The following is a 15,564-nucleotide window of genomic DNA, read 5'->3' on the forward strand; positions in this document are numbered from 1 at the left end:
CTTCGTACGCTACAGAATCGTAATTGCCATGTTGAGACGAAGGGCGCCGAGAGCGTGCACAATCTGCCGCAATCGTAAAGTACGGTGCGATGTCTCGAGGAAGGGCACTCCATGCTCGAATTGCTCGAGAGCTTCTGTTGTTTGCTCCGTAGACAACGCATGGAAAGAAAAGCCAATGCAGCATCCTGGCAAAAAGAGTCTGCCCCCGGCCAACGTTTACACATTCAAACTTGGAGCGCCTGCTGCATACGACACAGCTGATCATGAAACAGTCTCTGCTGAAGCAACCGCCGGCGGGCAAGTCCCGCCAGGGCGTCTTCTCAACGATGCTACGCCGGTGGAATGGCGCAGGGGTGGCGAAATTGCAGATACATCTCTGTCGCTAGACCAACCTGAACTTCCGAGCTACATCGCACGTCTTCCTGGTGGGCTTGACCGCGATGTCCTGCAGCTGCTACTACGCAGGGGAGCCCTTACAATTCCCAGCAAACCGATGATTGATGAGCTGCTGAGAGTGTTTCTCTGCTACGTATATCCTTTTACTACCGGCTCTGGATCTGGGCAGTTTCCTCAGCGCCATAGACGGTACAAACAGCGACAGCATCAGCGTGGTGCTGTTTCAAGCAGTGATGTTTGCGGGAGTCACCTTTGCAGATCTGCCTCATTTGCAACGTGAGGGGTTTCAAAGTTATAGCGACGCCCGGAAAGTCTTCTTCAACCGGTAAAAGCTCCTGTATGAAATGGATGTCGAATCAAACCCTACGACGATGATTCAGGTACTGCTTTTTATGACTTACTGGTACGGTCAGCAGAATGATACAAAGGGTCGATTTTACTGGCTGCGAACTGCTTTCTCTTTGGCCACTGATATTGGCTTGGACAGACAGCACCAGTTTTCAAATCAGTCGGACCGGCAGCGAATGAGGCGAAAGTTGTGGTATTGCTGTCTAATCAGAGAGAAACTTCTATCCATAACGGAGCGGCGGCAAACTGCACACAGTTGCAGCGGCGGAAACCCCGAGATCGTCGAGCCAGATAACTTCGATGATCCCTCTTTCGCCTAGGCATTGAGCAAGTACTATATGCCTGGCCATAGGGTGGAAGCAATAAGCATGGGTCAATTATGCGCGCAGAAGGTCAAATTGTGCCTTATCATTGGACGTATTCTCGATTCGCAATACGAATTGAGCGGCGTACGACTCGTCGATTCAAGCGACCCGTTCATGGTCCTGATACCGAAAATGAAAGTCCTCAGTACCGAAGCAGCTGCTCGGGACCATGAGCTTCGCGAATGGTCTGCGGAGACGGCTTCTATAAGAGAGGCTGCCTTAGGACAGGATCATCGCCGCAATGGGAGAGTGCTAGGCTTACATTCTGCAACCCTTGAACTGCTATATTTGACTGCGCTTTGCGCCGTCCACCGCCCACTGCTCCTCCATGAACAACCAAAAGACTCTGCTGCTGAAGCTTTACAAAGCTTCTCCCGATCCTCTCTTCGATCTTCTGCGCGACGAATCTCGGAAATAGCCAGACATCTAGAGGAGAGCCATCTCATACAATTTTTGCCACCGTTGGCGGTGGGAGCCTTTATCGTGGCATCTATCCAACACCTCAAAGATGCTCTATCTGCAGAGGCAGAGCTTCGGGCCACTGGAAACTTGTATCTCAGGCAAACTCTCCAAGCATTCGCAGCTTTAAGACCGAAGTACAACTCCGCAGATTGTGCAATCGCCTTCATAGAGCGTGTCAGAAGCGGCCAACTTCCGTATCGGACTTTCGAGTGGGAGGATCGAGCTAATTCCCAGGCGCCTTATGATGAACATATGATGATCCGCGCAGATGGGGAGCCGGATACCATCACCATCGCACAGATAGGCGTAGACAGCACTCCTCAGCCGTTTGTTACACAGAACCCCAATGTGAGGTTGCTAAAGGACGGCAGACATCATCCCACCGATATGTCTGGCAACTCGTTCGGAAACGATGAGGACATCAATATACCCTACTTTCGGTCATCCAATCTTGAGGCCATTTCCGACTTGCTACTGTCAGCCCCGTTTGATGCTAACAATATCGACTGGGCAAAAATGGACTGGCATTATGTCGATAATATAGAGACTTGAGCTAGGAAATTGACAAATCGGCAAACATCACAGCACATTGGTTAGCGCTGTCGAGATCTGCATTGTCAATCTGGCATCTATGGAGTAGCAGCAATCTTCAGAATGAGCTCTGCGAGAGTCTCAGTCACGGTCAGATTCGGCACATGGTTCGAGTTCAGCTTATGTATGTCCACGTCCCTACCAGCCACAATCTTTATATTCTCGATGTATTGTGCCTGCAACGCCGGAGGCACAACCTGGTCTTGCTCGCAAAAGATGTAAGACGAAGGTATGTCCTTGAAAGCGGTATAGGTCACCACGCTAGCAAAGCTGAGCGCGGAATGCTTTGGCGCAGCTCTTGCCCAGGCAAGCGCTCGTTCTTCTGGCCAAACATCATACATGCGGGAACCGGACAAGGCAGGATTGGCAAGTCTCATGAATCCGTTCTCTGACAGTTAGCATCTCGAGTGTTCGCGATGGAAGCAGGGGCTCGAACCTCATCAGTCTTTACGATCGAAGGTGGAGGTTTGCCTTGATGACCGACTAGTGATTGTCCTTCTTGCAGGACAATAGCTGCCAGGAAGACTATCCTAGTGATACCCCCTTTCTGGCCTCTCGCGCACCGCTCCACCTTACTATGGCCTTTGGCAGATTCAGAGGCAACTAGGCCACCATATGAATGGCCAAGGACAATGATATCCTTCCCTTGGTCCGCGATCTTTCCGATGATGTTGCTGAAGAACTCTGTGTCGTCACTCAAACTTGCGGGCGGTTCTGGGGCGTTCCGACTCGCGGATGGCAGGTTGTTCACGTACACCTCGTGACCTTGTGCGACCAGGATGTCCTGAAGAGGGTAATACATAGCTGCAATGCTGAAAGATCCAGGGATCAGAAGGATGGCAGGCCTTGAGGCCATGGCTCAAACGTCGACGAGAGGGGATGGACGATAAGCGCCGAAACCGTGCCTCAGAATTCATGCTCGGTGCGGCTGGCGTCTTTTTAAAACATGCCATCGTGCCGGGTCTCGAAACCATGCGTGATAACATATGGGGTACTGTGCTTTACATTGCTAACAGCACAGGCGATCTCTGATTACTTCACATACTTTCACTTGTCAGCACGCAGAAGCATTCAAAAAGAGCATCCCGGCAGCGAGTCCGAGATAGGCAAGTCCGAAGCTGTGATCTTCGGCTTGCCTAATAAACTTTCGGGTCGGTAGCCTAATACAGTATGGGTTTGACCGAGCAGGTCGAGTGCCTACGCTCCTGGCGATCAACGCCGATGCCTTCGCCCTGGCAGTCTCATTGTGCTTTCGCTTCACCGGGTGAATACCTGTGGCTTAGTCATGACGCTCGATACCCAAGATTTCTCCTGTTCCCCATGGGGTATTTTGTGGTTTGCAAAGTTCGGATTCGACCGAGGCGAGCCTGTTGGGATCATGCATGGGAGGAGGCTTAAGGGGAAGTCGCTGTTGTCCTCCTACGCGTGCCCTCTATTCTATGTCCGATGTTGCAAACGCTTCGATATGGCCGTTGAAACAGAAGGAAGCCAGCTGAAGACTGCGCGGCCAGAAATCTCACTGGAGCATGAAGAGAAGGTTCAGGTCGGTCCCCAAGTTAATGGCGGCTCCCACAACGGCACCCAGGTCCATCAGTCCCGGTCGATTGACTTACGAACAATTCTGGGCTTACTGGTTCGTCCTCTACGCCGGTTGGACTATTTTTCGGCTGAAGCAGATCTAGGCTCTCGCCGTTACCTATGAAGCCTGCCTGTTCTCCTTCGCGTTGCCTTCAGCGATTCTCCTCACCATCAACGAGGATGTCGGCCCGTCGACCGACATCACATGGGCAGCTACCTCATGGGCACTTGCGAGCGCCGTCGTGATGACTATTGCCGGCAGATGCAGCGACATCTTTGGACGGAGGAATTTTTTCCTTACAGGGAACCTCTTGGGTGTCATTGGTTGTGCAATTGCTTGCAGGTCTGTCTCACAAGGAGGGGGAAAAAACAAGACCCGAATTCTCAAGCACACGGCCAACTGACGAATACAGGGCGATAAGCACGTCGTTGATCATACTCGGAAGCTCATTCCTGGTAAGCTGGATGTGACCGCTGGGGTCATCCCTTAGCTGACATTCTCTTGAGGGTCTTTCCGCCGGGCTCCAACAACTCGCATTTGCAGCGGCAAATGAAATCGTACCGAAGAAGATTCGTGGGCAGACCTTGGCTTTTATGAGTGTTGTGTCAATACCAGGGTCATGCTTTGGAGCCCCGATAGGTAAGTATTGTTAGCATCCATGCCCTGAGCTTTTATTTCGCTCCACGATTGATACGTCTTCTTTTAGCGTATGATCTCGTCTCCCAAAGCTCGTGGCGGTGGGCATACTGTGTGTCTCTGATCATCAACGTCGCGGCTTTACTTCTCATACTGGTCTTCTATTGGCCTCCAGACTTTCTCGGATTACGCCCAGACGGCAAGACGCGGCGCCAACAATTCCTCGAGCTCGATTTCATTGGGCTGCTCCTCTTTGGCGGCGGCTTGACCGTTTTCCTCGTCGGCGTCGGGTTTGGAGGCAATCCATATCCATGGACCAGTGCCGTCGTCCTGGCTCCGACCATCATCGGTGGCATATCCGTCTTCGTAGCATTTCCTCTTTGGGAGCTGTACAGCCCTGACAATATTGCAAAGCTTTGTCCACCTCGACTTATGCAAGACGTAAGAGCCGTCGTCGTACCTCTAGGAGTTTCCTTTACTGGTGGCATGGCCCTAATCAGCACGGGTATCTTGTGGCCACAGCAAGTGCAACGCCTATTCACCACAGTCCCACGAACTGTAGGTTGGTATGGCATGGCCACCAATGCCGCGGCAACTGGTAAGAAAGCTTCGTTCGTAATGTCTGCAAAGTGTGGCTGACACTCTGGTTCGAAGCTGGTCTCATCCTAGCCGGTCAGGCGTTCTCGACAATTCGGAAGACCAGGTACCAGTACATCTTTGTGGTTGTGATGATGACGACGTTCCTCGGATTGAACGCAACGGCCGACCAGGACACTCCCGCTCGCGCAATTGTATTCGTCGCTTTGGCCTCTGCCATGATTGGCGCCACCAACTGCATGAGTATACTGATTGCGCAGCTCGGAGCTCGCGACGAGGACATAGTGAACTGGGGCGAGGCTACTAGCCATGGGTATCAACTCGTACGGCGGTGGGTATAGCCTCTTCCCAACACGCACACTCAACTAGGGGAAGTCCTCTCTGTTGGTAACTTGGTTGATTGTCCATTCTATGAAGGATAGTCCCCCAGGACTATATAAGAAGAACCATAGTCTAGGGTCGGCGCCCCAGCCAATCATAACGCTATCCACCACTGCAAACTTCTCCCATTACAATAGGACTCGCCACTGGCCTGGTAAACTCCACGCGATCGACTGGAGGGGCGATTGGCGTAGCCATATATTCAAGCTTGCTCGCAAACCGGGTGAGCAGTATTTGGGCAAGAGACATCAGCAGAGCACTGGTCGAGGCTGGTTTACCTGCTGCTTCGCTGAAATCATTCCTCAGTGAGTTTTAGGTTGTACTACTGTTTCAGCGGACTGCTCACATTTGATAGCGGCTCTGCCACAAGGAAACTTTGAAAATGTGCCAGGCGTCACTCCGACCATTATCACAGCAGCGTTGGACGCCCAGAAGAGTGTTTACGCCGACGGTTTCAAGTTGGTTTATTGTGTCACTGTGGCCTTCGGAGGTGGGTATCATGGCTAGTCTTCCAACAAGGATTCTAATTCTAGTGCTAGGGCTTGCCATTTTTGGCGCGCTGTTCGTTGCGGACGTAGATAACAGACTCACTAAGTAAGTCCTCCTGTTGCAAGCGAACCGTCTCAATGTGACATGCTGATCCACGACACCTTCCAGGCAGGTCAACGTTCAGCTTGTCCGACCGCATCTGCGAGGCGGCGGAATGGGTGAAGCAAAGGTATTACGCGAGCTGGACAATTAGTTGAAGAGACTTCACCATACTATGTTCAACGCGATGCCCAAATTTTGCAAACACTGCAGTGCAACAGAAATGATCGATCCAATCTACTGGCACGGTGGCTGTCGTAGCCCTGCTGAATCACTACGGTTGTACTCCATGCATTGTACTTGTACATTCATAGCGCCTGCTGGACACCTAGTTCCCAAAAGGATGAGCAGGTAATATCTATCATGTAACGTTTAACCGGGCTGTGCCTGTATATAGGTGGCGCAACGCCCTACCTTCCCTTGTTCTCCTTATTTTAGTCTTCTCGTAAAAAATGGCAGTCTATAAAGCAGGTTCATTCTCGCGTTTCGTATGTGCCGTCACAATAGCGGCAGTAGCACACCTCATAGCAAGTGACACTTTTAGACGAATACATCCTACATGTTCATGACATTCTTCGGAGTTTACTAAATCTCAAGGCTTTCTAGTGACGGTAGACAGATACCCTTTCTAGCTGAGAAACCCTTCTGTAGACCCTTGTGCTGTAAGACCGCCGTTCGATTTAGGGTACCTCATATCGAGACATGGGACACCCGATCCCATCTTACACGACAGAGATGAAATGCGAAAGATTGTGCGCACCGCCATCACTGGGAGCTTATGTTCTGGGATCTTGGGGTCCCAGACCCTGTCCCTCGTCGACCGCCGCGTAAAGTTGCTGCGTTCCTCGCAGGGGAGACACATGTGCAAGGTGTGAGGATCCGATGAGAGCAGGGGACCGAAACTGGGACTGAGTATTGGTGAGCAGAGGGGGCGGTCGGGACTCAGCGGCTCAAGGCAAGGCTGAGCCGAAGTTGAGCCCACGAATATGACCTATGAGGCGGACCCGCCTTCTTTCACATGTGCTGAGGAAAGTATGAAAGTGTATTGAAACCAGCTAGATCTATTAAGACAGGAACGCCGCTTTTGTAGGTAAAGTTACTGGCGGCTTCGCTGTATTTACACATGCCTCGGAGAGTTCGGTGCTACTGACCAGTGCCGGGTCGACAAGACAAGTGGCGCAGAGTTCTCTGAAGCGATTAATTCTATGCACAAGGGATTTTGGACGCCAGCATAAGGGCAGGGATTTCATAGAGGGTTATCTGAATGATAATGCCTTGCTGAGAAGCGGGTTTAGCCGATCGTTGGGGAGCTAGATTTGGCACCTCTGTTATAGTTCAGTCTTTTTCCCATCTGAGGCGCAGTTCCATCTGGGGCCCTCTTAGATGGGGACGTGGGAATTGTCAGCGACAAAAGGCTGTGACAACGGACTATCAGTTTGAATGCAGGCTTTCCAGGAACAGACCCATCTGACAATCTAGCCCGAGATTTAGCGACACGAAGTAAACCGATACCACTGTCGCAGCTTGCATTGCAAACATACTTCGGACCTGGTTACTAGACATCTTAGATTTGAGGATGGTTCTCCTGCAATACCGGACCGAGTATTTCCTTGTCAACCCTCGAATACCAATGGTACCCCTTCCCTTCCTCCCACAACGTGAGCAAGCAAATCTTTGAAGTCACCAGGCTGCTGTGCCGAATATGCTTCGGCCATTAGCAGCTTCTCCATGGTGGATCGTGCTTGATGGTTAGGTTCACGATTAATAAGGTCACGAAGGACTTTGCATTCTCCTTCATTCACTTTCACTACTGTCACTAGTAAGGCAAGCACATCAACATTTGCTTCTTGAATGGCCCTGCGAAGGAGCCATAGGTGGCATTTCCGAGAAAGGTGATAGAAGTCTTGCCGGGGAAACCCATACTTAGAGTAAGGGAGAGTCCCTTGGAGCCATTGCCCCATTAACTCTGTACTCTTGAGTATAGGTTCAAACAGTGTCATGGTGGCGTCTCCTCTGCTGAAAGTTCGGACTACCGGTAGGTCCAATTGAAGCTGATCAGAGGCATGGAGAAGAGCAAGCGAAGATTGCCGCCAACCTAGAGCTTGCAGAACGGCTCGGGCCTGATATTCAACACCAATATACTCCGCTGTTCGGTTAGAATTGTCGACAATGCGTGAATCAACACCGACACTCAGGAGTGCTGCAACAGCGGCAGCTTTCTGGTGACAAGCAGCCACGTGCAGTGCTGTCATCCCGTCCTTGTCACGGGCGTTGATATCTCCCCCTTCCTGTAGATATGCTTCCAAGACAGCAAGGAAAGCATCGTGGTCTTCATTCTCAGCAGCTTTGTGCAGACAAGTCTGACCAAATGTGTCGGGATGAGTGGTAAAGATTTCATGGACCTGGAGAATGCGTTTCATTGTCTGGACATGTGCCCAAGGCGCGGCCAGGTGCGCGACAGTCCGCGAAAACTGGCCAACCGCCGAAGCATCGACCCGGTCGGAGTCAAGTAACACATGCAAGACCGTCACTTGGTGGCCCTTCGCGGCCCAATGGATGGCCCCATTGCCATCATGCGTACATGCGTAAGTATCGCAGTTGGGGTTGGCCAAAAATGATTTGACGAGCATAAGCTGTCCGTAAAGCGTTGCCTGCAGGAATGGAGTCATCCCTCTTTGATCCCTAGAATTTGGGTCAGCTCCACGTTCCAGCAGCGCTTTCATCATTGACACTAGGTCGTTTGACATCGCAAAGTGCATTGGTGTAAGTCCCTCGGCGTCAGGTTCGTTTATCAAGTCCGATTTTGACAGAAGCAATTCCATGATCTCCATAGAATCCTCCGCTGCGGCATAATGTAGAGGTGTTCTACCAAGAGCATCCTTACGATCAACGTCAGCTCCCTTCGTGATCAAAGCTTCCATTGCGTCGTTGTGCGAACAAATCGCGGCCATGTGAATGGCGGACCTTCCATGCCGATCCGTGATATTCAAATCAATACCAGGCAGAGCAGTCAGTTTACTGAAAACTCGATCCCAGCCAAACTCTATCGAACCCAGAAGAAGGGGCAGTCCATTGTCATCTGGTAGATTTAGTTGGGGAGGGACAAATGGGAGATCGCGAATGATCTCGTAGGCAACATTCTCCGAAGTGCGGTGTGCCATCAAGAAGTGGAGTGCATTGCGCCCCTTGCGGTCCAAGCCAATCGCGCTGCTACCGCCACCACGTTTTATCAGCATCATTGCCATTGTCTCTCGAAGCCAGTAGCATGCAATATGAAGCGGAGACCATCCTCTGTCGTCCTGAACGAAGCAATCGACATCCGCTCGATCCAAAAGCATACCCAGTATGTCACGCCAGCCCATCTCTACCGCGATATGAATCAGACGTCGACCGTTCGCATGTGGCGTGTTGACATCAAATTCAGGTTTGGGGAGTAGTGCGACTGCCCGCGCTGCGCTTTCGGGAGACACTAGGGTGGAGTTGTACACAAGAGGTTCAGGTAGATGGAAGGCCCAGAACGATGATGAATAGGCTAAAAAGCCATGTTGTGAGCAATCTGCGGTATATTTTGGAGCATCGAGAGGACTCCTGGGGGGACAAATATCGACCGGCCCCCATGCAATGGATGCTAAGCAAAGGTATTGCAAGCATGCGCAAAGAATGTTCTCCCTTGCTTTCTGAGGGTTGATATGGAAATGGCGAGAGCTCTCATATCTTGGATTGGCCCTGAGAGACGCCAGTGAATGGAAAAACTCCCTCACAGAAGTGTGAACCAATTGAACAGTCTGATCAAATTCTGACAGACGCACCAGCGGCCCACAAAGCCGAGATATAGAGTCTTTGAGATTGAAAGGTAACGCAATATCTGCTTCTGACTTCGTACTGTCCTGAATGTTGGTGCATATTTCAAGTTCGTGGATGGTAAGTGGTCTAGCAGCGCAGACAACCCACTCAAGGATCAGAATGGTCGATTTAGATGGTTTCATACCTGCAAGGATGTCAAGTAGCAGAGGCACCAATCCTCGAGGCATACGGCGAAGCTCCGCGATCTTATCCCGGATGAGACCATTGTTCCATACCTCGTCAGTTTGCTGAAAGCGCTCCCAGGCCAAGCGAGTCCATAAGAACATGCCCTCGGATTTGTGAATCAGCTCACGCTCAATTTCTTGGATGTGACTTGGCTTGAAGTTTTCTTGAGCTCCAAAACGAGAGACCTCGGTTCCGACAAAGAGCGCGATGTCCTCTTTCACAAGATGCTGCTCAAAATCCACGGTGCACAGTCCATTCAACTTTTGATCAAGGCGGGTAGGAGGTCTGCTCGAAAGCACAATCTTGATCACTGGGATTCTTTCGTGGTTTTTGATAGAAAGTTTCATCAAGGTCCTCTCCAGACTATCCAGTTGGGAAAGGAAAGCCGACATCTCAGTTTGTATCATTTCGTCAACACCATCTACCATTATCCAGTAGGACTCGCCAAAGCTGTGCTCAACAAGGAGATGTTCAAACCAGAATAAAGCGCCAGCATCGTCTCGAATTGAGGTATTGTCCAGCTTCTCATGGCGTCCTAATGTGCGCATCATTCGTTGATTTGTTGTGGCAAATTGGTTGATAATTGATCTCAGCACAGCAGTGGTGCGCCTTTTGCGATCATCCTTGCCGTCGCAGAAAAAGTAAGCATGAAAGTGATCTGGGTGGCTGCTTCGCATTTCTAGTAGCATGGACTTCATCGCAACCGATTTTCCACAGCCAACATCGCCACGGAGCCACATGACGCTGCAGCCCCGCTTGAAATCTGTAATCCAGGACATATATACAGGATTGTGCCGAAGCCATTGTAATGTGCCTTCTTGTTGGCCAGGTACGAGCTCCAGGTGATCAGAAGGGGCGTCACCCTCTAATGCAGACAACAAAACTTGAGCTTCGTTAGGAAGATAAGAGGCTGAAAAGTAATGAGTCAGATTAGTCTTTGGTGTTGACCATTACGCATGCTCGGTTCCAATAGCTGCAGAAAGCCCAAAGTCTGCCGCAAATCTTCAACCGCTCTGCTGGATGTTGGCTGCCTCACCTGGGGGTTGGTCTTTTGCAAGCTTCTGCGCATACCCACGAAGAGCGCGTAGAACCTTTCGATATCCCTCGTCTTCGCGAGATCGGTACCGACACATCTGCATGTGGTTGGCATCGATGGTCTCGACAACTTCAGCAGAAGGCTGGCCGAGCTTTGACGAGAAGTCCGCGACCACCTCAAAGCTTGTCAGAATTCCACTTGCGAAGGTTGATAATACCCACCTTATCGGTGAAACCTTTCGTGCCGGATATGCCTCGTCCTTCCACAAAGGTATGGACCTTGAAGTCCTTTGAGTCGAGCATTTTGACGAATTCTTCATGTATGTTGTCCAAAACTTCGCTGTCGACTTTCAGACTTCTGAGCACCGTTTTGTCCACGTCTCGCAACGTCAAGGCCGCAATTTTAGACAGAACGACACCCCAGTCACTGATTCCTGCACCGCGATGCGGAGTGCCCATAAACACCACATATCGAGTGTTTTGGTGGACTTGCTGATGGTCTTCATATAGACTCGTCTTCGATCTTCGAAGGGCCTATTACGGTGTAAACAGATAGCAGGGGTCGAATCGCTATTACTCACGTCTTTCACAATTATCCCTCCTAGGCTGTGGGTGACAAATATGATCGGCTTCTAAGACGCGTCACCAGTGTCAGAGCAGAGCGGTGATGCTTGCTGCAAAAGGACCAACCTCATTGCGAATCTCTGAGGCGACTTCAACCATCAGATCGTTTCCATACTGCGATATGCTGTTTTTGATGGGACCTTGTCCCTCGAAGAAACCACCTATGAGGTCTGCATTATAACCATATGTATAGATCTGAGCCATTTTTAGGTCTTCGGCAAGGAGGTCCTGAGGCCAATATATGGTCTTCGTACCAACGGTCATCGTTTCACCGACATCTGTTGGCTCTTTATGTCTTGATTTAGCAAAAAGACTGCGGAATCTGCGCCTATTCGAGTCTTGCGGCGACGACGCTGACGCTTGCGGAGGGCCGTGGTCTTCCCAGGTCTCCCTAGGATGGCCTCGAAGACCGTGGACAAATATGATACTGGTCAACCAAAGTTTAGCGTAATATACCCAAGACGCTGAGCAGCATACTTCACAAGACAGATTTGAGTTCCATTTTCGCTTTGTGTTGCTGAAAGCGGGGGTAGTTTGGACAACCCGAGACGCCTGACGTTGGACATGGCAACCAGGGCCTGTTCTGGAAAGATAGGCGGGTTGTATTGTCATAAATTGCATAAGGATTCAGTGACATCCCCATTTCAAACCTTTTCCAGGACAGCAAGCTGGGGAGCGGTTGCGACAAATTGCGGTCAGGAGAGTGTAGGGCCACTATCCCGAGAACTGATGTGCCCCGCGCTGTAGGCGGGGTCTGTGAGCAGTCCATGCGCAGCAGGATCGTAAAAACTGGGCGCAACACCATCAGGCTGTGGGATATGCGAGATATCGAGTGAGTAAAAGGCCTTCAAAACACACTAACGCCAATTGAGAATGCCGCGTTGAGCACCATAATAAGCTTGTGTCGTCCAGTGTAGGACCAAGACCGTGAAGTGTCCACACTCTGAGCCTGATCAGCTCGGCGCAGAGGATAACAGTCTTTGATCATGCTTAGCTGAAGAATTCCAACATGGTCATCGATCCACTCACTGCCCTCGGCCTCGCTTCCAATATTATATCTTTCATAGATTTCGGCGTTCAAGCGCTCGCCAAAGGCCGCGAGCTCCATAAGAGCTCCACTGGCAGACTCATCGAACACGACGAATTCCGTATTGCAATAGGGCGACTTCAGCAGCTGCGAGAAGGTATCGACAACTCCCTACAATCGCTGTCCAGCCGAGCAAGCTTAACACGTGCCGAAGAGGCACTCCAGGAGATCACAGCCGAGTGCCAGAAAATCTCCGAGGAGTTCCAGGACGCCCTGTCCACATTCACAGCTCAACCTGGCCAGAGTCCTTGGAAGAGCTTTAGGCAGGCCTTCGAGGCTATATGGAAGAAGGATGGCCTTGAACGCATGCAGCAAAGGTTGAATAACCAAAGAGAACAACTTGTCTTGCACCTACTTGTTGTAGTGAGGTGAGTGAGGAGGCTCACTTATCCCACATGAAGCTGATGTCTATCTTCCCAGCGAACGACAGAAAGATAATTCTGACAAGCTTTACGCCAAGACTTCCGATGCCGAAGCTCATATACTTCGAGCAATGGAAGATTCACGTCGGGATCTGAAGTCTGATTTGGACGAGCTGGTCAAACTGAACCGGGACCGACGAGGCTGGGACCAAGACTTGAAGTTCGCGCGCGGCATCACCACTTTGACACAGGCCCGTTCAAGCGAAATCCAGAGGCTCTCGGACAACGTGTCCGGTAAGCTCAGTGATGACACAATATGTGATCTTATCCTGCACACTCTTCAATTCTCACAGATCCGAGACCGGAAGCTACAGATTGGTGCAAGAGCTGCTCACCCGAACACGTTCACGTGGATCTTTAACAAGGGTGCGCAAAATGGACTTGAAGACTCGAACTTTGCAAAATGGCTAGAAGCAAAAGATGGACCGAAAAACATCTTCTGGGTCGCCGGCCGTCCAGGATCTGGCAAGTCAACGCTGATGCATTTTCTATCTGTGGCGCCTCAGACAAATGACGCCGTAGCGTGTTGGACCGAGCAAATGCCTCTTCTGCAAGCCGCATCGTTCTTCTGGCTCTCGGGAACGCGTTTGCAAAAGTCGCTGTCTGGCCTCCTTAGGGCACTGTTGTACGATCTTCTTTGTCAAGACGTTTCTCTGGTTGAAGAGGTAGCCCCATTGCGATGGCGAGCCTACTCGTTGGGGTTTAGCACGCCAGCATCGTGGTCGAATGCGGAATTGATAGAAACCTTGCGCGACTTGGTACAGGCTACAGCAGCGACTCATCGAATCTTTCTTCTCATTGACGGGCTGGACGAATTTGAGGGCTCATTCGCGGAACAGAGCGAACTTGTTGAGTACCTGAAGTCTCTAGCCAACTGGGCCAATATCAAGGTCTGTGTCTCTAGCCGGCCTTGGCCGATCTTCGAGAGTGCCTTTGGGACCTACCCTCACTTTCGGCTGGAGGAGCTTACCCGGAATGACATAAACCTTTATGTCAATGAGAAATTTGCCAAAGTGAACGAGTTTGAAGATCTTCGGACTCTCTACCCTGAAGAATGTTCAAAGCTCATCCATGATGTCGTCAACAAGGCGCAAGGCGTCTTTTTGTGGGTATACCTTGTGGTACTTTCGCTATCGCAGGGTATGGTGGACGGGGACTCCATGCCAGCGCTTCAAGCGCGTCTAACCGCGATTCCTGGCGATCTGGAGGCGTACTTTCGAAAGATCATTGATGGGATCCCGGAACAATATCGACCGTTGGCTGCATCATATTTCAGTATCATGATGACGGTTGGCCAAGATGAAGTTTCTGTGCTTTCTCTATCGTTTCTCGAGGAATCAAGCTCTGACTTTTTGCAAACCCACCCTGTGAAAGCTGTTGCATTACCATTAATTGAGGCCCGAAAACGGTCCATGGCCAGGCGGCTGGAAAGCCGCTGCAAAGGGCTGCTACAGGTGAATAAGCTTCGCGATCGCGGCAACTTTGGAGACCAGGTGGTGGACTTCCTTCATCGAACGGTTCGAGACTTCCTCTTATCCAAAGACATTCAACAAATCCTTCAGCAATACTCTTCTGACTCCTTAAACCCGTTTCTGTTTCTCTGTCGCTCTGTCCTTACTCAAATGAAGATGGTTGGGCCCGAGGAACCCGGGTTATCACACTTGGCCACACAATATTTCACATACGCTGGAAGACTCGAATCCTCTACAGGTCCTACATATATTGGCCTCACCGAACTTTTCTTCGAGCTTGCTCACGGCCTCCTGCTCAAAGACCCACGGGAGCAAGAGCGATACGGGTCTGTTGGTTCGATCCTGAAGGTGGCCATAGCATACCGCTTGGTGCATTACTCAATGTCCAAGATTAGCTCTTCAAACTTCGATGTGAACAAACTATATTGCGCTCACCCTGTGCTGGATCGGGACCACAGTACAGAGCGCACGTTTCTGCTGTGGGAGTGCATACCACCAGGAACAACCAGGGACCTCGAAAATCCTGAAGTAACTGTACCTATCGGCGGGTCTCCTGCAACCGAGTTGTTCGCGGCGTTGTTTGCAAGAGGCGCTAATCCCAATCTTAAGAAGGACGACCTTACTATCTGGGAAGAATATCTGCGCCAGGCAAACGCCATGATTGACAGAAACCGTTCTGTGCGCCTCAGTGAAGGACCCTGGACCCGCACAACACGTTTGTTCATCGAGCACGGGGCGTCGTCCTCTGGGAGAGATCCTCGTTATCCACCACAATGGCGGGAGAGGGCTGCGGCAGGAAAAAAGTACCGGTTCAACGCTGCACCCCAGGACCTGGCAGATGCAGTCCAACACATCTTCGAAGCGCCCGCGGGAAGAGAGTTGGCCGAAGCTCTGCGGGCCCGGAGTACCGTGACTGGGAGGCTCAAGAAGTTCTTCGTATCGTGAAGGAGGT

General features: G+C 51.0%; 5 protein-coding genes across 5 annotated transcripts; 3 read left to right on the plus strand and 2 right to left on the minus strand.

Annotated features, from left to right (window-relative positions):
• Positions 1 to 28: 28 nt before the first annotated feature.
• On the plus strand, positions 29 to 2,123 carry Z519_04221 (uncharacterized protein; the record flags this gene model as incomplete). The annotated part of the gene is made up of 3 exons (XM_016761967.1): positions 29 to 516; positions 566 to 721; positions 1,097 to 2,123. The coding sequence occupies 3 exons, from the start codon at positions 29 to 31 to the stop codon at positions 2,121 to 2,123; spliced, it is 1,671 nt and encodes a 556-aa protein (XP_016622305.1).
• Positions 2,124 to 2,200: 77 nt separating this feature from the next.
• Positions 2,201 to 3,018, minus strand: Z519_04222 (uncharacterized protein; the record flags this gene model as incomplete). Its single annotated transcript, XM_016761968.1, has 2 exons — positions 2,201 to 2,548; positions 2,599 to 3,018. 2 exons carry the CDS (start codon positions 3,016 to 3,018, stop codon positions 2,201 to 2,203), a joined length of 768 nt encoding a protein of 255 aa, XP_016622306.1.
• Positions 3,019 to 3,627: 609 nt separating this feature from the next.
• On the plus strand, positions 3,628 to 6,097 carry Z519_04223 (uncharacterized protein; the record flags this gene model as incomplete). Its single annotated transcript, XM_016761969.1, has 11 exons — positions 3,628 to 3,795; positions 3,845 to 4,083; positions 4,154 to 4,196; positions 4,248 to 4,389; positions 4,448 to 4,975; positions 5,032 to 5,258; positions 5,392 to 5,395; positions 5,493 to 5,660; positions 5,711 to 5,845; positions 5,895 to 5,949; positions 6,013 to 6,097. The coding sequence occupies 11 exons, from the start codon at positions 3,628 to 3,630 to the stop codon at positions 6,095 to 6,097; spliced, it is 1,794 nt and encodes a 597-aa protein (XP_016622307.1).
• A 1,459-nt stretch (positions 6,098 to 7,556) lies between these two features.
• Z519_04224 (uncharacterized protein) lies at positions 7,557 to 12,197 on the minus strand (the record flags this gene model as incomplete). The annotated part of the gene is made up of 6 exons (XM_016761970.1): positions 7,557 to 10,882; positions 10,982 to 11,183; positions 11,230 to 11,541; positions 11,589 to 11,639; positions 11,698 to 12,058; positions 12,109 to 12,197. 6 exons carry the CDS (start codon positions 12,195 to 12,197, stop codon positions 7,557 to 7,559), a joined length of 4,341 nt encoding a protein of 1,446 aa, XP_016622308.1.
• Positions 12,198 to 12,640: 443 nt separating this feature from the next.
• Z519_04225 (uncharacterized protein) lies at positions 12,641 to 15,557 on the plus strand (the record flags this gene model as incomplete). Its single annotated transcript, XM_016761971.1, has 2 exons — positions 12,641 to 13,086; positions 13,139 to 15,557. 2 exons carry the CDS (start codon positions 12,641 to 12,643, stop codon positions 15,555 to 15,557), a joined length of 2,865 nt encoding a protein of 954 aa, XP_016622309.1.
• Positions 15,558 to 15,564: the final 7 nt, after the last annotated feature.

Source organism: Cladophialophora bantiana (assembly GCF_000835475.1).
Source record: "Cladophialophora bantiana CBS 173.52 unplaced genomic scaffold supercont1.5, whole genome shotgun sequence".
Lineage (NCBI taxonomy): Eukaryota > Fungi > Ascomycota > Eurotiomycetes > Chaetothyriales > Herpotrichiellaceae > Cladophialophora > Cladophialophora bantiana.